Source organism: Protomyctophum parallelum (genome assembly GCF_964188405.1).
Source record: "Protomyctophum parallelum genome assembly, chromosome: 5".
In the NCBI taxonomy this organism is placed as follows: Eukaryota; Metazoa; Chordata; class Actinopteri; order Myctophiformes; family Myctophidae; genus Protomyctophum; species Protomyctophum parallelum.
In genome coordinates, this window is record NC_139702.1 from 55,595,076 (window position 1) to 55,618,723 (window position 23,648).

General features: G+C 43.1%; 1 protein-coding gene across 2 annotated transcripts; it reads left to right on the plus strand.

The window, feature by feature from the left end:
• The first annotated feature begins 479 nt into the window (after positions 1-479).
• On the plus strand, positions 480-21,712 carry LOC310858164 (uncharacterized protein). 2 transcript variants are annotated; one of them, XM_083764258.1, is made up of 6 exons: positions 480-640; positions 13,652-13,696; positions 16,276-16,341; positions 16,452-16,599; positions 17,762-17,923; positions 18,314-21,712. In XM_083764258.1, the coding sequence occupies exons 1-6, from the start codon at positions 590-592 to the stop codon at positions 19,558-19,560; spliced, it is 1,719 nt and encodes a 572-aa protein (XP_083620384.1). In that variant the 5' UTR covers positions 480-589; the 3' UTR covers positions 19,561-21,712. The 2 variants fall into 2 exon arrangements, with proteins under 2 accessions (XP_083620384.1, XP_083620385.1); XM_083764259.1 differs by lacking the exon at positions 480-640 and adding an exon at positions 12,649-12,924.
• Positions 21,713-23,648: the final 1,936 nt, after the last annotated feature.

Here is a 23,648-nt window from a genome sequence, read left to right on the forward strand (position 1 = left end):
ATAAAATAAAATAAAATAAAATAAAATAAAATAAAATAAAATAAATGCCAATGGATGCATCATGCATGGATGGATGGTTGGAACATTGGAATATTAGACAAAGTAAACCAGACAAAATAATGGTGTAAGCTAGTAGTAGGACCATCCGACCATGACAGGACATTCATCATCAGGTAATTTACTATTTACACTAATGACCTCTGCGGCTGTTGCTAGGAGCTCCGTCCAATCAAAGCGCGCAGCTTCTCTACCACCACCAACAGTGACATCATGCTCTCCCCCGCCATACACACATCCCGTCCTCTGTCTATTTTACTCACGCCACAATACCGACTCGGTGAAGCATTCTTTACTTGGAATGGTATCGGTTCCGTTCCATAATGTGGTTTGGGGTGCTGGGAGGGGCGCTCTTTGCGCACGGGGGAATGGCGGAGAGGGAGGTCGCAGCAGCTACGGGAGGAGAGAGTGAGTGAGTGAATGAGTGAGTGAGTGAGAGATGGGGGGCTTGGCAGAAGAATCAAATCCAGGTCCTTCTTTTCTGTTGTTTTGTTTTGTATTTTAGCACCGTGTCCGTCTCCGTATCCCCGCCATGGATCCAGAGAAAACGCTGACATTCTGCCTCGGGTTGAAAGCTGAGGAGGTAGGGGACGTTGTCTTTTAAAACTACATGATGTAAACATCTGCGCGTCACACACTGCATAAGCTGTGTAGCCTACTTCCAAAATTGGCCTGGGAGTTGTTGGTAAACAATAGCCTTTGCGAATGCCTACATATCTTCTTTACTTAAGTTGTTTTGCGAAAAGGCATTTTAAAAAAGTCTTGTCGTGGCAAAAAATTGTATTTGGTCTCATTTGAGATTTCACACTGCAGCAATGCAATATGGTTGGACCAGCTGTGTTTTGCATTTGATTCCTTGAGGTCAACAGGCATGTAATGTGATAATCTCCTTTAGGTCTACTTGTAAAACCGCACTCCCACGTCAAGCTGATTTATACCCTTAATATTTGCACTTGGCGAATATGTGTGTGGCGATATTGCCACAATTGCACCAGGGAATTAACCTATATTCATGCAGCCCATAATTAAAAGAGGTTTCCCTGCATGGTAGGTGGTACTGAAGCTAATTTACAGTTGAGGAATACCAGAGGAATTCCATACTGCTGATTTAGTGAGCTCTCCCAGAGAGCCTTTCTTCTTGGACTAATAACTCAGAATAATGGAGCAAATAACCTTACTGTACTGTACTGTAACAGGTATACCTATAACACCAAGTCTGTTGAAAGAAGGCCAAACTTGATATCATGTCATATTTGTTACATTGTCAAGGCCATGGATACTGCTATCATGTTGGGACTCCCTGTTTTCTTTAGGTCATTTATCACTTTGGTGTAGGCTACATTTATTTCATTTTGTCTACAAGCCTGTTTTCCTTTTTGAGGGCCTCCTATGCACAGCTTTGTATGTTTGTACCACGGAATGTGATGATTTGATTGGCTGAGCAGAGAATGTGATGATTTATAATGATGTATGATGATAAGAGCGCCCCTCACTTCACACAAGTGTGATTTCTTTTACTAGAATATTTGGTTATATTCCACACGTAGCCTACCTTCAAAATAGGGGACGACAACAACAACAATGCCATGAGAACAGTGTAGAAAATATTTTCTTTTCCCTGACATAGATCTGTGGACTGTGGCTACTTTGGTTATGGGAGAAGGAGAAGTAGTCTGCACACTGTTTCGTAGCTCCCACAGGATATTTATTTCATAATAATAATGACAACGTTTCGACCCCCGTATGGGTCTTCGTCAGGTATCATACCTGACGAAGACCCATAAGTGTGCAGACTTCTCCTTCTCCTGTACGTATCTTTTTGTTCAGCTCCTGAAAGTTTTTTAGAGATGTGCGTACTTTCCTTTGGATTCCGTTTCTACTTTGGTTATGGCCTTGGATACACAATATGTGACTGACAAAGTCCCCCTTACCTCCCACACACATTCAAGGCATGTGTGCAGGCAAATATTAAACATACACATACTTTTACTCCTAGTCGAATTTGCATACTGTGTGCATGCATGCGCGATTGACGCCTGTGTGTACTCATACAAACATTTGCACTCACCAGACATAACAGACAGACAGGGCCTTGTGGTTAGAGTGTCCGCCCTGAAACTGCGAGGTCGGGGGTCATACCAAAGACTGTAAAAATGGGACCCAATGCCTCCCTGCTTGGCACTCAGCATCAACGGGTTGGATTGGATGGTCAAATCAATGAATCAAATGATTCCCGAGCGCAACACGGCTGCGGCTCACTTGTAACCCAGGTTTATAATTGTATGTCTGTATTTGTATCTGTTTGTATGCATTTGTATGGTCACATGTACCATCTGCATCAGTTCACAGCTCATCACACCGATCACTCACTCACTCACTCACTCACTCACTCAGTAACACCAGTTTCAATCAGCAATCACCACACCCTAGTAATCACCACACCCTAGTATAAAGCACAGCCATTTTGTCTCAGTCAGTGAGGTGCACATCACTGGCTGTGGCAGGTCTGTATCCCTATCTCTCTGCAAACATTTTACCATTTTACTCTTCCTTACAATACATGATATTAACACTGACACTGATCATTGATTTTAGACTCCAAATACTGAAACTGATGAGAAAGAACTGAACTGATGAGCTGGATGAGCTGTTGCATTTGAACTGAATTGGTGAGTTTGTTTGAAATGTTGTTTGTTTGAAATGTTTGAAGTGTTTTGTTTTGTTTGTTTTCATTTTGAATTGAAAAGATTATTTGACATTTGTAAATGCTGTTTATGCTGTTGTAGATCAGCTACTTTAATTATTATTTTGATAATATATTTAATTTGGCCTCTTTTGTGTTCAGGCCAGGTTTTTTCCCTTCGTTAATGCAACCCCATGATGATCCTGAACACAATGGCGAGCTAGTCCCAGAGCGATCCCCTGATTCTGTCCTACCTGGACGGTAGGATATCAGCTTCACTCACACACACACTTCCCCTCCATAACTGCATACACTCTAAAAACTGCCTCACATTCCCCCTGACTTGAATGACTTTGAACATTGACTTTGAACACACCATGACTGGATTTACACTTTTGGGTTGATTTATGTTATTGTTTATTATCTGAATTCATTGTTGTTGTTTATTTTTCTTTTGTGTTTTTCAATAATAATATCCTTAAGCTTAATTTTCAGTCTCTTGGTTCTTTATGTTTTTCAATGCAAACTCCTTTCTACCAATCGCCTACTTCTGATAGCAGTACTGGTCCAATAATATTCCCATATCACGAAGTATATGCTACATAATTGTGGCGAGCCAGCCAGGAGAAAGGTTTTTGATTTTCATAAAGGTTTACTCAAGTTTAAGGGTTAAAGATGGAGGTGTTTGAAAGTATCAATATCAAAATTCCAAATGCAGTGTTGGTAAATGGACTGGTGGAGACAGAGGATTATGAGGAGGTTGTGGATTTTCTGAAGCAATATGGTACAATTAACAAGACTGAAATAATCGATGACACTGAATCACAATTTGAGCACTATCTGGTTGTTGAATATGCCTCAGGATCTGCTATGGTATCTCTAGAGCCGCTATTGCCATATTCTCATGTTACGGATGACAAAGGAAATACATTCATTATTCAAAACCTGTCTGATTTGTACACAAAGGGTGTAGGAAGTACAAAGACCCAATCCTACTTGGATGATTTAAAAACATTGTCTCAAGCTAGTGGAAAGGACTACAATGAAGTCCTCAAGGACATGATGTCTCAAATTGGTGAATCCATTGCTAGTCGCAAGTCACCGGAGGAACCAGCAGAGCAGCTGAAAACCTCACCCCAAACACCTTACAAACCCACTTCAATGTATACAGCTCAACCAAGCCCTAATATATCTCCTGATTTGAATCCCCCTGAAATCCAGCGGTATGTTGTGGAGCATATAGTTAAGACTGAGGACAATGCACGCAATGTTTCCTCTCAACGACTGAGAGTCTTTTCCGGCAAGGTACCAAGGCCCTCTCATGAAGTTGACTATGATGCTTGGCGCTTCAGCGTTGATTTATTAATGAAGGATCCTGCTGTGTCTGATCTTCTGAGATCCAGAAAGATCCTTGAAAGCATTCTTCCTCCAGCTGCAGATATGGTGAAGCACTTGAGTCCAGACACTTTGCCTGTTGTTTATCTGCAACTGCTTGATTCTGCTTTTGGCACAGTGCAAGATGGCGACGAACTGTATGCCAAATTCATGGATACTGTTCAAGATGCTGCGGAGAACCCATCTGCTTACCTGCAACGTCTTCATGTAGCGTTGAACCTCACTGTCAAGCGAGGTGGCATCCCTGTCACAGAAGTAGATAAACACCTTCTGAACCAATTCTGTAGAGGATGCTGGGATAATTCTCTTCTTTCAGAGCTTCAACTGAAACACAAGAAAGCAAATCCCCCATCCTTTGCTGAGCTACTCTTGCTTTTGCGCACAGAAGAAGATCGTGAAGCAGCAAAATCTATGCGCATGAAACGGCATCTGGGTACTGGGAAACAGAAAGTGGCATCTAACTGGCAGGTTGCCCATAGTGAGAAGGATGACAGTGATGAGGAGAAAGGAGTGAGTGCTACACTGAAAGCCCTCACAAAGCAAATGGCAGAGATTCAAACTCAGTTAGCAGCGCTAACAGCTAACCAACAGAAAGCTAAAGGTTCCTTCTCTCAAACGCCAGCTAGTACCAGTAGTACCAGCAAGAAATCACATACAACTGGTAAACATAAACAGCCTGTACAATACTCACAGTCCAAGTCACCAAGTCTCAGACCAAAACCCGGATACTGTTTCCGGTGTGGAGAGGACGGTCACATCAAACCACAGTGTGACAATGACCCAAACCCTGAACTCGTGGCGGAGAAAAGGAAGCAATTCAATAACAAGTGTCAAAAATGGGAGAAACAACACCCCGGTGACCAGTTAAACTAAAGACAGTTCCTGTTGTGGGACAAACAGGGACTGTAACGGCTCAATGTCCTAAGCCTAACCGCAAACGTTGTGCTAAACTCAACATGTCAAGTGCAAAGAACTCAGTCACTAAGCTTCCAGAAGGATTAGTTGGTTCCAGATGCACAGCAGTAGTCAACATTGCTGGTATTGATTTCAATTGTCTTATGGATACTGGTTCTCAAGTAACCACAGTTCCACTGTCCTTTTACAAGCAGAACCTGGCTGAGCAACCCCTCAAACCTATCTGTGATCTATTGGAGGTTGAGGGTGCAGCAGGACAGTCTGTTCCATATTTGGGATATGTAGAAATGGTTGTTCGATTCCCAAAAGACTTTGTGGGAACAGACATTGATGTACCAACTCTTGCACTTGTTGTTCCAGAGGTACGCCAAACTCCATCTCCAGTTCTCATAGGAACCAATACACTTGACATACTCTATGAGCAATACTTTGGTGGCAAAACACCGCATCATCAACCCAGTCAGTATGGTTACCGAGTAGTACTCAAAACACTTGAGTTACGGCGGCAACAACAGAACCAAGATGGAAGTGTTGGAGTTGTGAGAATGCTCAGTAAGACACCTACCGTCATTCCTGCATGCCACAGTGTCATTCTTGAAGGCTCCGCTAAGGTCCATAGTCCATCTGCAGTTTGCTGGGTGATTGTAGAGCATCCCACCCAGTCATACTTACCTGGTGGCCTATGTGTCAAGAGTTGTCTCAGCACTCTTCCTTCAAATGCACCTTACAAAGTTCCTGTAATGGTCACAAATGAAACTGATCAAGACATTTCCATTCCCCCGCTCTGTGTCATTGCAGAACTTGGTGCTTTTCATTGCATCCTTTCACAACACAATGTGACTACTTCCCCAGTCTCAGACCCAGAGAAGCTGAACATCAACTTTGCTGATTCTCCACTGTCTGCAGAGTGGAAAGAGCATATCACCAACAAGCTCAGTGCAATGCCAGAGGTCTTTGCTCTTCATGATTTAGACTTTGGGTGCACAGACAAGGTGAAGCATCGCATTAAACTCCATGATGAAACTCCCTTTAAACATCGTGCCAGGCCTATTCATCCTCAAGATATCGAGGCAGTACGCCAACATCTTAACGAGTTGCTGGAGGCCGGTGTTATCAGAGAGTCTGAATCACCATTTTCTTCACCCATCGTGGTTGTGCGGAAGAAAAACAATGATGTACGGTTGTGCATAGACTACCGGAAGCTCAATCTTCAGACAGTGAAGGATGCCTATGCACTACCTAATCTTGAAGAGACATTTTCAGCACTAACCGGCTCCAAATGGTTTTCAGTGCTTGATTTGAAATCTGGATACTACCAGATTGCAATGGATGAAGTTGACAAGGATAAAACAGCCTTTGTCACACCCCTGGGATTCTGGGAGTTTAACCGAATGCCACAGGGAGTGACTAATGCACCCAGCACATTCCAAAGGTTGATGGAAAAATGCATGGGAGACCTAAATCTGAGGGAAGTCCTTGTATTCTTGGATGACCTTATCATTTATTCTGACACTCTGGAAGAACACGAAATCCGACTGATGAGAGTACTCAATCGTTTGAAAGAATATGGGTTAAAACTGTCCCCGGAGAAGTGCAAATTCTTCCAGACCTCAGTTCGATACTTGGGACATATTGTATCAGAAAATGGAGTGGAAACAGACCCAGAAAAAGTAAATGCCTTAAAATCCTGGCCAATTCCTAAAACCCTGAAAGAGTTGAGATCCTTCTTAGGGTTCTCGGGCTACTATCGTCGCTTCATAAAGGGGTACGCTGACATAGTAAAGCCACTCAATGAACTCACTCGAGGATATCCACCCTCACGCAAATCTACAAAGGGCAAGGGAACCAGTGATCACTATCACAATCCACACCAGCCTTTTGGAGATCGATGGACACCCACCTGTCAAGACGCATTCGAGAGACTCATAGAAACACTTACCACTGCCCCTGTTCTTGGTTTTGCAGACCCCAAGAAGCCTTACATCTTGCACACTGATGCTAGTGCCACTGGGCTTGGAGCCGCATTATATCAGGAGCAGGATGGGAAACTGAGAGCTATTGCGTTTGCCAGTCGGGGTCTGTCAAGCAGTGAATCCAGATATCCAGCTCACAAATTAGAGTTTCTTGCACTCAAATGGAGTGTAACTGAAAAGCTCCATGATTACTTGTATGGGTGTCATTTTACTGTGGTCACAGACAGTAATCCCCTTACATACATACTTACCTCTGCAAAGTTAGACGCAACCAGTTACAGATGGTTGGCTGCTTTGTCTACATTCTCTTTCAAGCTTCAGTACCGGGCTGGCAAACAAAATCTTGATGCCGATGGTCTCTCCAGGCGACCACATGAACTGTATCTGGATGAGGGCCAGTCTGAGAAAGAGAAGGATCGCATTAGCCGGTTTACCCAAGAACACTTAGCTGATGGCTCCCTTGAAGACGTCTCCTCCGATGTCGTCAATGCCATCTGTCAAAGTAGCTTGGTCAGAACATTGAATGATCCCCATGACCTTACTCTTGTGGAGTCTTTGGCAATTTCTGCTGACGCAATTCCCGACAGTTATGTTGAAGAGGATCAACACGGCTTACCTGTCATTCCTTCTCTCTCACACCTTGATCTTAAAGAGAAGCAGAGGTCCGATCCCTGCCTTCGTGAAATCATTTTTCAACTGGAAACAGGAGAAAAGGTTCCTCCAGCTGTAAGGAATGAGCTTCCTGACCTTCCCCTTCTACTCAGAGAGTTGAATAAATTGGAGTTGCAAAATGATATCCTGTACCGAAGGAGACAAGAGAACGAACACATTTCATATCAACTTGTTCTACCAGAAGAGCTGCGTGCAACTGTCTTGCAGAGCTTACACAATGACATGGGTCATATGGGCATAGAGCGAACCGTTGATCTTGTCCGTACAAGGTTCTATTGGCCCAGAATGTCTGCAACTGTAGAGCACAAAATCAAGACATGTGATCGCTGTATACGCAGAAAAGCTCTTCCTGAGAAAGCCGCACCCTTGGTGAACATAAGAGCAACACGCCCTCTTGAATTGGTGTGCATGGATTTCCTTAGCCTTGAGCCAGATTCCAGCAATACAAAGGACATCCTTGTACTAACTGACCATTTCACCAAGTTTGCCCTTGCCATTCCCACTCCCAACCAAAAAGCTAAAACAGTAGCTAAATGCTTGTGGGATAACTTCATTGTCTATTATGGCATACCTGAACGGTTACACACTGACCAAGGACCTGACTTTGAATCAAAGCTAATCAAAGAATTGTGTGAATTTTCAGGCATCCAAAAAAGTCACACAACCCCGTACCATCCACGGGGAAACCCTGTTGAAAGGTTTAACCGGACATTGCTCAACATGTTGGGAACCCTGGAAAACAAGCAAAAATCAAAATGGCGAGAATATGTGAAGCCCTTAGTTCATGCTTACAATTGCACCCGCAATGAAGTAACCGGGTTCACTCCATATGAACTTATGTTTGGACGTTCACCACGACTGCCAGTTGATTTAGCTTTCAACTTACCTGTGCGAGGAGATCAGCAGAAATCTCATTCCCAATATGTGCAAAATCTCAAATCCCGATTGGAAGAGAGCTACCAACTAGCTTCTCGAAACTCTCTCAAAACGGCAGAAAGAAACAAAGCTCGTTTTGACAAACGGATAACTACCTCAGAACTTGAGGTAGGGGACAGAGTCCTAGTCAGACATGTACGCATTCGTGGGAAACACAAACTTGCGGACAAATGGGAAGCAGATATCTATGTTGTGGTCAGTCGTGCAGGGGATCTTCCAGTATACACTGTAAGGCCAGAGAACAAAGCTGGGCCGAAACGCACCTTACATAGAGACCTTCTCCTTCCCTGTGGGTTTCTTCCCTTGACAACAGAGGAAGAATGCCCTCAGCCTGTCTCTGTCCGGAGGCCACGAACCCGTCATCACCCTGGCGACAATGAAACTGAACCTGTTGACGCAGACTTCCCACTGGAGGAGGATTCAGATTATTGGGTCTCACCGAGCCATGTTCAGCCAACAGTTAAGCCCACTGTGGAACACAACTCTAATACTGGAGGCCAGACTGAGCCTCGTACAACTGTTGAGGAGCAATGTTCTGAACACAGTACAATGGAGGACTTACCTGAATCTGATGAAATGGAGGACTCACCTGAATCAACTGAAATGGAGGACTCACCTGAATCAACTGAAATGGAGGACTTACCTGAACCCACTGGAATGGAACATCTACCGGAACCTGTTGAAACACACTTACCTGAACCTGTGGAAATAGAACACTTACCTGAAATAACTAGAAGGACCCACTTACCTGAAACCGTGGAGGAAAACCAACCTATCAATATTGAACCCAACGGAAACTTACTGGATGGAAACTCACTGGATGGAAACTTACCAAATGTAAACTTACCGGATGGAGAAATATCTGAGGACCCTGAAATGGACCAATCCACTGAACCTACAGTCATTACAACTCAACCTGACGCTGAGAGTTCACTTAGGCGTTCAGATAGAAGCCGACAAGCGCCTAAAAGGTTTCAATATTCTCAGTTGGGCAACCCTTTGATAAATGTTGTTCAATCTTTATTTCAAAGTTTGTCTACAGCATACACTGATGCATTGAGTGATAGGGGTGTGCCTAGTTCCTTCCCCAACCCACAAATCCATGTCGTGTAACATGCAACGGGACGTGCATGGATTTAGGGGGGGAGGATGTAACCCAGGTTTATAATTGTATGTCTGTATTTGTATCTGTTTGTATGCATTTGTATGGTCACATGTACCATCTGCATCAGTTCACAGCTCATCACACCGATCACTCACTCACTCACTCACTCACTCAGTAACACCAGTTTCAATCAGCAATCACCACACCCTAGTAATCACCACACCCTAGTATAAAGCACAGCCATTTTGTCTCAGTCAGTGAGGTGCACATCACTGGCTGTGGCAGGTCTGTATCCCTATCTCTCTGCAAACATTTTACCATTTTACTCTTCCTTACAATACATGATATTAACACTGACACTGATCATTGATTTTAGACTCCAAATACTGAAACTGATGAGAAAGAACTGAACTGATGAGCTGGATGAGCTGTTGCATTTGAACTGAATTGGTGAGTTTGTTTGAAATGTTGTTTGTTTGAAATGTTTGAAGTGTTTTGTTTTGTTTGTTTTCATTTTGAATTGAAAAGATTATTTGACATTTGTAAATGCTGTTTATGCTGTTGTAGATCAGCTACTTTAATTATTATTTTGATAATATATTTAATTTGGCCTCTTTTGTGTTCAGGCCAGGTTTTTTCCCTTCGTTAATGCAACCCCATGATGATCCTGAACACAATGGCGAGCTAGTCCCAGAGCGATCCCCTGATTCTGTCCTACCTGGACGGTAGGATATCAGCTTCACTCACACACACACTTCCCCTCCATAACTGCATACACTCTAAAAACTGCCTCACATTCCCCCTGACTTGAATGACTTTGAACATTGACTTTGAACACACCATGACTGGATTTACACTTTTGGGTTGATTTTATGTTATTGTTTATTATCTGAATTCATTGTTGTTGTTTATTTTTCTTTTGTGTTTTTCAATAATAATATCCTTAAGCTTAATTTTCAGTCTCTTGGTTCTTTATGTTTTTCAATGCAAACTCCTTTCTACCAATCGCCTACTTCTGATAGCAGTACTGGTCCAATAATATTCCCATATCACGAAGTATATGCTACACACTGCTCCAAGAGATGGGTCAAATGCGGAGAACAAATTTCACTGCTGTAACGTGTGTGACAAATCGTATGACTTTGACTCACATGTACATACATGCAAAGCTGCAAGCCTTCAAGTGTTCAGTCTGAGGAATCGAGGAAACGTGTGCTTGTGAATGTGCTGTTGTGGCTTTACCTCAAAGACCTTTGATTGGGCCTCATGAGGGGGCTAGAAAAAAAGCCTGTGGTTTTCCGAGTGGTCTGAAATATGATCATAAACATAACTTGTACAGGATGCTGGCGGTCTGAACCGCAGGAACTCCATCGATGGGCTACAAGGCAGCCTGGTGGTTAGAGGTTAGATGGGTGATATGGTGGTTTCACACATCACTGGATGCGGAAGCGCGACAGAGGGAAATTCTCACATGAACAGGAGCCTGGCTGTTCACAACGGAACATGTTTGCTTATACGGTTTTGATGGTGACAGATTCAAACCTGGAAGTAACTAGTAGTGAACCTTTTGAGGTGTCCTTGAGCAAGTCACTGAGGTGACCAGCTTGGATAATGGATATTGTCATGTCGTTGTCGTCTTCCCCCCACCATGCTGACTCACCTGCCAGTGAGGAGCACCCACCGTGAGGACGTAGAGCCTCGTCCTGCTCCTCCCGACCAACACTCCCTGCTGACAGGTGCCCCAGCCCATTAGGAATACATGCTATGGTTGGAAATCGCTAATTTCAAGAGTACAGCCATGAAGTATTAACAATTTTAGCCATTATTGAAGACCCGCCGGTCTATCCACCCAATCGTTTTTATCCACCAGCACCCTCCAGGGTCCCTAGCTGGCTACTATTTCTGAACAAGACATTGTATACACAATTACACACTTGTGCAAAACCCTGCGCATCAATGCATGCCCTTCAACAACAGTTCAGTCATCTTTATTTAACCGGGATTGATTGCAATCAGCGGGCATCTCAAAACCATCACTTATAAGTGAAATGACTGGAGTTCTGTTCTTCTGTTCTTGTGTTGTTGCTCAATGTTTTCCTCCTGGTCACATGGGTCGGCTGATGCGCCACCACAAGATCAGATACGTTTCTGGCAGAAAGCTGACGTGCCTGTGCAGTGTGCACTGTGTGTGCACCTACTGCTGCAGTCCCCTGATTTATTCTGATGCTCCTCATTAGTTGCGCTACAACTTACTTGCGTTACAACTTACTTTGTTTTGTAGTAGGTGCCCCTCACTTCACACGAGTGTGATCTTTTGTTTTTCGAACTGAATGTCTGGGAAACGGAAATTAAGAGTTTACATACATACATAGTACATGCATACATTTTCCTTAATGATTATATCTGGTATCAGTATTTATTTATGATGTATTTTCTCTATTAAGATTATTGTAGCGGTCAATTTGTATTAGGGGTGGGGTGTGGTTGTGAGACATGGCCCAAAGCATGTATTTGGAATAAAGTGCTTCTCAATACCGACTAGTCAACAGCTGCCTCTAACAAAATAGTTCCCATTATTGCAGGGCTTCAGGGTCCATTGTTAAACGAATCTGAACTCGGTGCCCTCAGAGGCTTCATGGTAGCATTGTGTGTTTGACACTGGCCCCTGAGATAGGCATTTTGCCTTTCTCTGTCATGCAAGAGCTCTGTGTGACGCTCACAAAGACGGAAGCCTCGCAGTGGAGTGGAACTGTTTCGGGGTGTTATGGGGATGATGCAACGTTAACAGCCCAGCAAGCTTTTCTACCACTTTAGCCTTCTGGATACTGGAGAGACTGGATTTTTAATGCAGACTCTTTGGACAAATCATCTTGGGATTGCGATATGACGAAACGAACAAAGTTATCTGTGTGACACAGGCTTGTGACACAGGCCCTGAACAGGATAGGTAGGTCTGTGGAAGTATGACATGGCTTATCAAGAAGAATAATTCATTATGCTGTTGCTTGATACTATCTAGTAACTACAGTATCTGTCTGTCTGTGTGTCTGTCACTATTTTATTTAATAGATTACAGAGAGAGACAGAGAGATAATGAGAGAGAAAAGGGGGAGGGAGATACATACATACATATATGCATGCATGAGGTTGGCCATCCTGGATGATGTTTCTGTGTTTTGGTGCCATCAGTAAGTCTGTCTGGTATCTTGTGAGACGATGCGGCTCAGATAGAAGAGTCATTGTCCTCTTGTATTCAGACTATTACACCCACAGCCTGCTGGCTGAGCAATGGGCTTCTAAACACTGCTCTGCATGCCTCATTACTAGTATAACACAGGTAATAACTTACAGACCAATAGTGTCCTACTGTCCTCAGAGGAAATAGAATCTGTACCCTTGAAAAACTGTTGCAAAAAAACTGTCAGGCGGAGCATTTAGCTGATGATTTCTTTAATCAATGCAAAGTATGCATGTATGTGATCATTTCTAACATTATAAAACAGTAGACACTTCTGTAATCCATTTAAGTTTGTGTAATGACTCTGAGGATGTGCTAGGACGAGAAGTGTAATATTAAAATGTGTTGCAAGAAAAGATGATTAAAAAAGACATACCTGTATATTAACCAAGACAATGGTACTGTATGTCAGAGTGAGCTGAGGAGGCAGGGGGTGGGGGGTAACAGTAAAAGTAAAAGTGTTAGTTCAACTACATGCTCTCATCTCTCTCTGCTGTCCATATTATCTTTAGGCGTTGGTGCTCCAAGTCTCCCTCTCCCCCCTCTCTCTATTTCACTTCCCTCCTGCTCTCTGCTATATACCGTGCACCCCTACTCCCCATCCACCATTTTAGTATGCCAGGCTCAGCTGTGTTAACAGTGGTAATAACGGTTGCATTTCCCTCTCCCCTCCACAGATGACCATGTCCCTGCAAGGCCTGGATGGCACAGAGGCTGCGACGGTAGGAAGGAAGGCACACATTTTAACCCATTCTGACCTGAGATCAGATTCATACGAGGTTTTCCACTGGACACACACTGGTCTGATTAAACCCATTCTGACCTGAGATCAGATTAAAAAAATGTCAGTCGTTCTTCAATTTTTCAAAAATAGCAGACCTACAAGCTCGTATCGCGCCACTCGGTGGCACGATATGAGCTTGTAGATCTGCTATTTTTAAATAGCTAAAGCATAACATGATGCTGACACCAAAATGGGTGCCCGGTCAGAATGGGTTAATATACATGAATACTAATTATTATCTTACAGTAATACTGAGGCATTTCTGCTTTGACCATAGTTAACCACTTTCAACCTGGCGTCGCTATTTTGGGAATGTCATTAGCAAATATTTTTCCAAATCTTCAAATCTTCGCAATGTTTGAAAATAACTGACCTACAGTACAAGATCAGCGCGTCACAATGGGACACATCGTGACATGTTCTGAGCTTTTACGTACTGATGTTGTACTGCGATAACAAGGTCATGACCTAGATCCAGACCCTTGACCACATCAGAAAGTTGGCTGTCTTCATATTATAAACTTTATTACAGGCTCGTGGCCCACAGGGTAAGACAGTACATCACAAATACGAGAATACAAATAAAATAAAATAAAAATACAGTACATTTACCCAGCCCAACAGGTTACTACTCTAGGCGAGGCACTTATACCAGTGTCCTCTGATGGTAGAAGTGTACCTTACAGAACTACGGCCTGCGTCTGTCAACTGACCAATGAGTCCATTCAGTGAGCGATCCAGCCTGCTCATGAATTTAAATGTCAAGTTCCTCAACAGAGCCATGAAAGTAGTGAGTCCCAATGAACAGAAAAGCCCACTGGCTCTGGTGCTCCTTGGTTTTTTTAACAGTATACGAAGACAGTCATTATAGGCTACTTGCAGTTTGCGTAAGCTCTCCTTCTTGTACTTTACCCACAGTGGAGCTGTGTAGAGAGGGGTGCAATAAGCTCTAAAGAGGTTTACCTTAACATCCGTAGTACAATGGTGAAATTTACGGACCAACATGTTGGCTTGTACATAAAGCATTCTCCTCTGTCTAAACATGTCCTCGTCATCCTCTAAGGTATCTGTTATGATATGCCCAAGATAGGTAATTTTGGACACACCCATAATTTGACCAGACAGATGAAAGGCAGGAAACTTAAGTTCCAGATCTTCTTTAGTTCTACATAATATGTAGAACTAAAGAAGATCTGGAACTTACTCATATTATGAGTATCATGCTCTTCTTGGCATTATACTGAATATCAAAGTCAATACCGTAATTTGTACATATATTGAGTAGCTGTTGGAACCCACTGCTACTTGGGGAAAGTATGGCAAGGTCATCCGCGTACATAAAATGATTAATTAGGCTATCACCCATCATACAACCTGTTCTGCACCCCCCCCCCCCAGCTGCATTGACAGGCCGTCCATATATAAATTGAAGAGGGCTAGGGATAAAATCCCCCCCTGCCTGACGCCATTACCCACCCTAAAAGGGGTGGATAATGTGCTCCCCCATTTTACCTGCATTTTCTGGTTAGCATACCAGTAGACAAGAATGCGTAATAAACAGTTTGGCACACCCCTAAGCTTGAGCTTATTAAAAAGCTTGTAGTGATGGATTCGGTCAAAGGATTGTCTTGACATGGAACGTGCACACTGTCTGAACCACTAGAACAACCCTAAAACCTTTGTAGAAACGTCTAAACTAGTAACGTTATTGGCTAGTAGTGGTATCAGTGGAAATCTATTAGAATGATTTTGTTTCAATTAGTTGGTATACTGTATAAGCAATAACAAAACAGTAATTAAAAAACCTGCTTCTCTATTATTTGATTAATGTATATGAGAAAGATTACGTTAGTTATTGGTTCTAATAATCTTTAATGTTGGTTTTGATTTCGGTTATTTTCCCAGCCTATACAAGTAAGCTTGTGTTGTAAGTGAAGAGCGTTGCGTGTATAAGGTACATGCTTCTGGTATGTCTCTGTGGAGCACATGGAGACCAGTCCCTAGCAACTGTGGTTGATATGGCAATAATGGAGTGAGTCTTGAATTACATCTGTCTATGTAGGCCGCTCTCAACCCAAACTATGTAGGCCACTCTCAACCCAAACTTAAGATCCTTAAAGTGGGATTTCACTCATAATCCATGTTAGTTCCAGGTGGTTTAAAATAAAATGATATAAATATTTATTCTACCACTGTCAACTATCAGGCATTCTGCCTGGTTCAGGGACTAATGATCTTACTCATGACTCATTACTATATTCCATATTGTTATGTCTAGACTTACACTGTATATATTTGTCCTATTTTAGTTTGGTTATCTTTTTACCCTTCTTTAACGTTGTTAAAGGAGCACTTCATACATTTTCAACCTTCATATAATTGGTCATCCAAAAGATATATCTATGAACTGTAAATAGCACTAGTAGTAATATCATACTGTACCCATTTGTTGTGGTGTTTAACATCACCACATGAAGGCCTAATTGATTGAATTGATTTCTCAATTCCTTATTTCAGACAGTGACAGCTTCTCAAAAGGATGCTGACATGGGTGCAAACTCTGACATGGGTGCAATTAATAAGGTGGGTAGCCCAACATTCCAGACATAGCTGCTCTAAAGTCTAAAATACAGTTCAACTGCCAAAGAGATTTTGTTGGTAGTTATATTGTCATGTGGCATTTTGTCCACCAGGGGGTGAAGTTTCACGGGGGCTCTGGAAGTCAGCCAATGGTAAGTCCTAAGTACTGCCCTGGGGTGAACAGCAACCCAGGCTACCTGTGTGAGACTGGGCACTGCTGTGGAGAGACTGGCTGCTGCACCTACTACTATGAACTCTGGTGTAAGTCAACTGAGTGAGCATGCTTATTGGTATAAATAAAATCACTTATTATTATTATTTGATTTTTGTAATGTATTATTACTTGTACTTTTACTGTTATAGCCTACTTACTGTGCGTGCGTGCGTGTGTGTGTGTGTGTGTGTGTGTGTGTGTGTGTGTGTGTGGGGGGGGGGGGGTGCCTTGGAGTCAAGCAGTTGTTTAGGTTTAGGTTTATTTATTTAGCATATAGTACAAAAAAATAGACAATAACATATCAAAGAACAAAAATACAATGCAAGGAAGGGAAGAAGCCAGCTGGCTTATTTGGAATCCTTTCCTGTATGGAAGAGGTCATTGGTTTAAACAGATTAAAAGTTCATAAAGAACAGTACAAAAGTCTACAAGTTGCAGCTGTGCAATAAAGAAATATAAACACAGACTGCACAAAAAACTGAAATAAACAATACAACAACAAACACACAAAAGAAAATATAACGCATCAAAGTAAAACATGTAATCTACAGAGAGGAAGAAATAAGATATTTCACGCACATAAGCACATAAGCACTAGACCCCTCCTGTGACCCCAATCAGCATGCTGCATAGTTTGTGGTACAGAGGGACAGACAGACAAAGCTGTGCATAGGAGAGCTGTTCCACCGCTCAAAAAGAAAGAAAAGAAAAAAAGATCCAGAGTTTCCAGGAATGAATCACTTGTTGTAATTGTACCCACTCAAAAATATACTTTCAGCTAAGATTTTTTTAACACACCACCCTCCCCCTTTGCATGAAATACGCTGAGTAGGTGGCGGTTGCAGTTATGTTGTGCTCTGTCAAAATTGAATATCGTGTGTGTGTGTGTGTGTGTGTGTGTGTGCGTGCGTGTGTGTGTGTGTGTGTGTGCTGATTCACACAACAACCTGAGCTGGTAATAATCGTGGATAACACAATGGAAGAAAGTTTAGGCTAGCTACCTAGCTAACTCACAGCCATTTTTCATGTAGTATGTCATTTCCCTCTGCACTGGTTACAAATAAGATGTTCAAAGGTTGGAGCATTCAGGGCAGCTTTGTTATTGTATACACTACAGACTGAAGCCATTCATTCTCTAAAGAGCTCACACTATGGTGTTTACATTGATTCATGTTTGCTCTGTGTCTGTGTTAACTGTGTTTGCTGCAGGGTTCTGGTTGCTGTGGACCATTCTGATCCTGTTCAGTTGTTTCTGTGCATATCGGCACCGGCGAGCCAAGCTCCGTATCCAGCAACAGCAGAGGCAGAGAGAAATCAACCTAATTGCATATAACGGAGCCTGCAACTACCCGACCTCCATGCTCGATCTCAGTACGTTTATATACATTAGGCTCCTCTGAATTAAGTCAGTTTAGACATTGAGCTTATCCAGACTTAAATGAAGGGGAGGGGAGGTAAGGGATCAGTGTCCTCAAAGACACTACACATAGACAGCAGTGGGGAATGATCTCTGCATGCATGGATGGAGATTACAATGAAATATGGTGTGAAAGCAATATAAGTAAACTTTAACAAGAGAGAAGAGAAATTGGGAAACAGAGAGAGTGAGACGGAGACAGAGATAGAAAGAGAGAACAAAAGAGTGTCTATGCATGTGTGAAGAAACACAGGACAAAGAGGAATTTGCGAGAAATTGTCTCAATTCCAACTTCCTGAATGGAAATAGAACCACCCTGATCTGACACCTCTCTCATGGCGCAGGTTTCTTGGCGTCCTTCAAGCTTCCTTCCTATGAGGAGGTGGCAGCCCAGCCGAGCACGCCTCCTCCACCATACAGCTCTGTCTTCGCCCTGCAGGGAGGCAGATCCATGGGGGGTCCAGGTGCCTCCTACTCCCACCACCCTCACTACCACCCTCATCTACCCCACCACCCCCATCGACACCCACCTGCGCTCCCCCCCTACCTGGGCCCTGCAGCCCCTGGTCCGAGCGGGATGACCTCCTCCCAGAGCTCTGACAACTACACCAGCTGCTCCTGTGAGTCCTGCTCCCTCACCTCGCCCTCCAGCACCTCCTTCTCCGTCCAGGTGACGGACGAGACCTATGACAGCAGCCGTGGGACGACTCCCAGTGAGGTGGGGGCAGAGCGGGCCATGGCGCCCAGGGCTGGGGCTTCTTTAGACGCCGCCGGCTTTGCGTCCACCCCTTCCCCGCCTCCTTTGCGAGCTCCGCCTGATCTCATACCCGTCACCACTCCCGACGTTGTGCCCGTGTTCAGGCGCCCTGTACACGGCGGCGGTGAAGGAAGCACCTCCCCTGCAGCACCGGCCCCAGTCCTGTCTCTTCCGTTATCTGCCCTTCATCACTCTCACCCGCCTCGACTTACGCTCTCTCCCTTTGTTCTCTCTCCCTCTCTGCACCCTCCTCCTCCTCGTCATCCGGTCCGTCCTATCGCTCTGTCGGACCCACTGGGAGCCACAGCCGTCCGGGGCGAGGGAACGGCAGAGCGGCGTTGCCCTGTTGAATGGAGGCCCTCCCCCAGGTCCACACTGTCATCCCCCAAACACACCCTCTTCTCCTCTAATGTAGACTTTTTCGAGCCCCACGGCAACAGAGATGAGAAGAAACGGGAAATAGAGAAGGAAGACGGCCACGACGAGGAAGAGGAGGAAGATGAGGAAGATCACTTCCGTCATCGTAGACTAACGGGCGACTCGGGCATTGAGGTGTGCCGCTGCCGCGTTAAGAAGAGAGAGGAAGAGGAGTGTCGGGAGGAGGCGCTGGAGAAAAGGCTTTTAGGTAAAAGAGGAGAGATAGAGGCGATGTGTAATGAGGCGGGGGAAGGAGAGGACTTGCTTCATGACAGCGTGGACTGCTCGCGGCGAGCGCAGACCACTGCTGTCCAGTCACAGCTGGTGGAGGACTTTGGCCACGCCCCTTCCTCTGCCACCAACACTGACGTCGTCTCCAAGGCAACTGAAGCCATTATCGCGGTGGAGACCTCGTGAGCTGGTGAGCCAATGTGACGTAGTTGAACTACTTTGAATTAGGTGACCACAGAACCTGCATTGATTGCAAATTGCAAAGTAGTGTGGCGGATGGTATTTATTTGTGTCGCCAGATGTCGCCCTCTACTGGTCATGACTGGAAGGTGGAGAGACCGTGTCATCTCACAGAGGCCTTGTTGGATATACTGTATGTTTTATGGCAGGAGGGCTAGAACCAGAGTCGTATAGCTCATGTGCTTGTGTTTACTCAAATTCAATTGAGGAATGTTGAGAGAAGGGAACAGCTCAAAGATTTGAATGGAAACGCTTTAGCCTTTTTTCATTCATGTGCATTGTTTTTTATATAAACACCAGAAACAAGTCATGTTCCTCTGTCTCCCTCCACCGCTCGATCTGACTGGAGCCAGTGGAATAAAAGGAAAAGTTGGGTGAATTCAGCACATGCACGTCACACACACACACACACACACACACACACACACACACACACGCACACACACACGCACGCACGCACACACACGCGCACGCACATGCGTCGCACACACAACACACACAGCTGTGCTTATTGTCTGTCCTTTCCACTATCCCTGCTCTGCCTCTCTTTGATGTGTTAGTGATGTGTGTAGGAGGGCCAAAACTGCAGTTTTAATGTGTATCAAGGACAACTCCTTCCTTCAACTGTTTTAATTTCAACTTGAGTGTTTCAACTTTAGACTGTGTTGCAGACAGGAAAAGGTCTGTTTATTTTTACACTTTTAACACCTTTTACATGATTTTACTGTGCAGTAGATGTTGCTGAAATTGCTGATATAATTTGAAGACAATCAGTATGTAATTTTAACCTGACTCCGCCAGATGGTGGCGGTATTGAGTCAGGTTAATGTAATTTTGTATCATTTACAAAATAGTACTGGCATTGTTAGAAAGAATCTCTGATAATAATTTTCAGTGACATTCAACTGATTTTGGTTGAACAGGTCTCACATTTTAAATTAATATGATAATGATAACATTTTCTCATTGTCATCATTTAATGGGGCACCTGCTGTTAGAAAGCTATTGTCAAGAAAGTAGGGAAGTAAAACCATTTATTGAACAGTATAGGAGTTATTACAATACACTATTACATTTGTTTCGATATTCCTCCTTTGATCTCAAAGAGTTGGCCAGCCACTCTGATAATACAGTCTGGATCATAGTTGGATCCATGCGTGAAATTTTGAAGAGTCTGTAGCATCAAGTGACCCCTTGTAGAGCTACGCTATACACAATGAATGGAGGACTGATTTGACTGTAACATGGAATATGACAGCTCCAATGTCACTGATAGTTGTATTGTACAATGTACTGTATAAGTATACAAATTCCATTGTCCTGTTCATTCATAGTTGGGCAGCTGCAAACAAATGTGTCTGGATGACACCAGGTTAAATTATTGCTACCCTGGCGGCCTGGCCTGGATTCTAGTCTATTTTACCTGGTCATGGTCACTAAAGTGCCATCATCAACACAAATTCTGTTCAGGGTTGTGATCTACTGTCCAATCGAATATATATTATTTTAAAGGTGACTATGGAGTATAGGCTGTGTCCTTTGCTTGTGTCTCAAACAGAGGGAATACACATTTTGAAGGAGACAGTAGTGTGTTGGGTGACAAAGCTTTATGAAGGGAATACGAGTATCTGTGTTTGATTCAGACTGTTAACACAATGTATGCCAAACCCTGAATTTCTCTGGTTTATTAACACTATTATATTTACCATGTGTTTTAGGGCTTTAGATTGAGGTAAAGGACGGTGTTAGGAGCTTAATAAAACATTAATCCGACCTCCCGGTTAGCGTATTAGCGTTTATATTGGTGGATTACCATCTCGAGTCTGATTCTGAAATGGCCGATTTGTACTTCCGGTTGACGTAGCGGGTTCACGTGGTCTTCTTCGCTGCCTTTTCGTGCATTCTGTTGGCACTGGCCGTAGATCACCGCCTATGGTAACGGGATGTAATGCATTTTGTGTACTTTCACTCTTGTGAATACACATAGGATGTGAAGTACTTTATTCACATGTAGTAGGGTGTTTGCTGCCCCATTAGCAGTGTTCTTTCAACCTGCTTTCTCCAATGATGGACTGTTAACTTTTTTATAAGCAGGAACTTTAAGACTATCCTTCATCACTGATTCTGAATGTAAAAGTAAGGGGGGGGGGGGGGGGGGGGGGGGGGGGGGCAAACAAACAATAAAACTGTTTACTAAGAACTTTACGCTACTGGTAACTTGAGTAAATTTGCTACCAGGACCATAGTCTGCTGTGTGTGACTTTTGAAGATGGTGGTCCTATTTAAAAAAGTGCCCATTTGTCATGTCTGTCTGGATCTTGTGTCCTGTTAATTGTCTAAGATGAAATGCTTCTAAACATGCCATTTTTTGGTACTTTGTGATGATTATTATTGTGCCTATAATGTGTTCACTTTACACAAATGTGCTGTTCTTTGCTGGTCTATAAGATGTTCTGTAGTATGGTTCATTATGTTTTGTGAAGTTATATGTCAACAGATGCCCATCTGTATGGTGCTGCATCGCAACAACAAATTATCTGCATCACTTGTTTGTACTCACTGTGAATACAACACACATACTTAAACCATTATCTCAGTGGCAACTGTACTCTAGAACAAACTTGAGGGAGAGAGGGAGTTTACAATGTTTTGGTCTAACTTTGTGTATTATACTTACTTTCAGACAGATATGTTTGGCACCTCTTCACGGTTGAGCAGTGGTCATGTGATTGTCGCTGAATTCCTGGTTTCACAGCTTATTTTTTAAGTCGTGGTGTAGTCATGGTTCAGCTTTATAGTTTTGGCTTAGTTAATCTCTATAAAGATGGTAGCCGGATATCATATTAGCGGATATCATGAACGTGTGTGTGTGTGTGTGTGACTGTGTGTGTGTGTGTGTGTGTGTGTGTGTGTGTGTGTGTGTGTGTGTGTGTGTGTGTGTGTGTGTGTGTGTGCGCGCGTGTGCGCGTGCACGTGTGCGCGCATAATCACTTATTTGACCAGATCATATGGCTTGTACATTGGACTGTACAATGTTAGAACAAAAATCTATTGTAATTTTTCTGCAGTGTGAACTTTTTCTACATATTTTTTCCCTCCCTGCTAAGACGTTTCCTTACTTGAAAAAAATAAAATGCAAGAAATGCTCATGCAATTTTGTAGGTGTGATATTTTTTGAAGCAATATTTATTTATTAATTGGACAGTCTTATTTGTAGAGTGACTTCTCTAAAAGTGTGCCTCGTTAGTGATCGCATAGGACACTGACAGAAGCCCTGAATAGAAAACAAAATCTGAACATATCTGTCTAAAAGCCCACTGGCTATTGTATATTTTCTTCAGTTTCGAGTATGGAAAAGTCTAAAATTTAATAGTTTTTTTGTTTGTTTTAATTTTCTTTAGTTCTACCTAACATTGTTTGTTAAATTGTAACTTGCATTGTTTCTTATGGTATATCGTGCCTATATACTTTGATTGCATTATGGCGCTCTCTCATTTAGTGCTACTACCTGTGTTTTTCTGTCGGGAGAAATGTATTTTCTACCAGTACTTAAAGCAGTCTCTTTATAAAATATACATGGTACATGTGAGACTTGCAAAAAAAAAGAAATGTATTTAGCAATAGTATAGTATTCACATACTTTTTCCTTCTTCTGATCAACCGCTGGTTGAAAGGAAAGGACATGTGGTGACAATGACTTTTACCTCTTTACTGATCCATAACCTGTGCTGGGCAGAGCCCTCTGATTGTAGTCAATAGGGTGTTCAATATGGGAAACCTGATTCGAGATAAACCCCACATGTTAACTCCTGGATTTGAAACTGGGTCTCCCACATGGGAAACCATGTGGGATACCGGATGCTACCGGTATAGTAATAATACTGTATGTGTATGTCTCACTACTGTGACAGGTGTTAATTAAATCAAAAACAAAACATTCAATCCTATGACTGACGAAAATAACTGTAGTAGAATCAACAACACTGAGGGCTGGGACTAATTCAAATTAGCTAATTCAAATGTAGTCGTGTAGG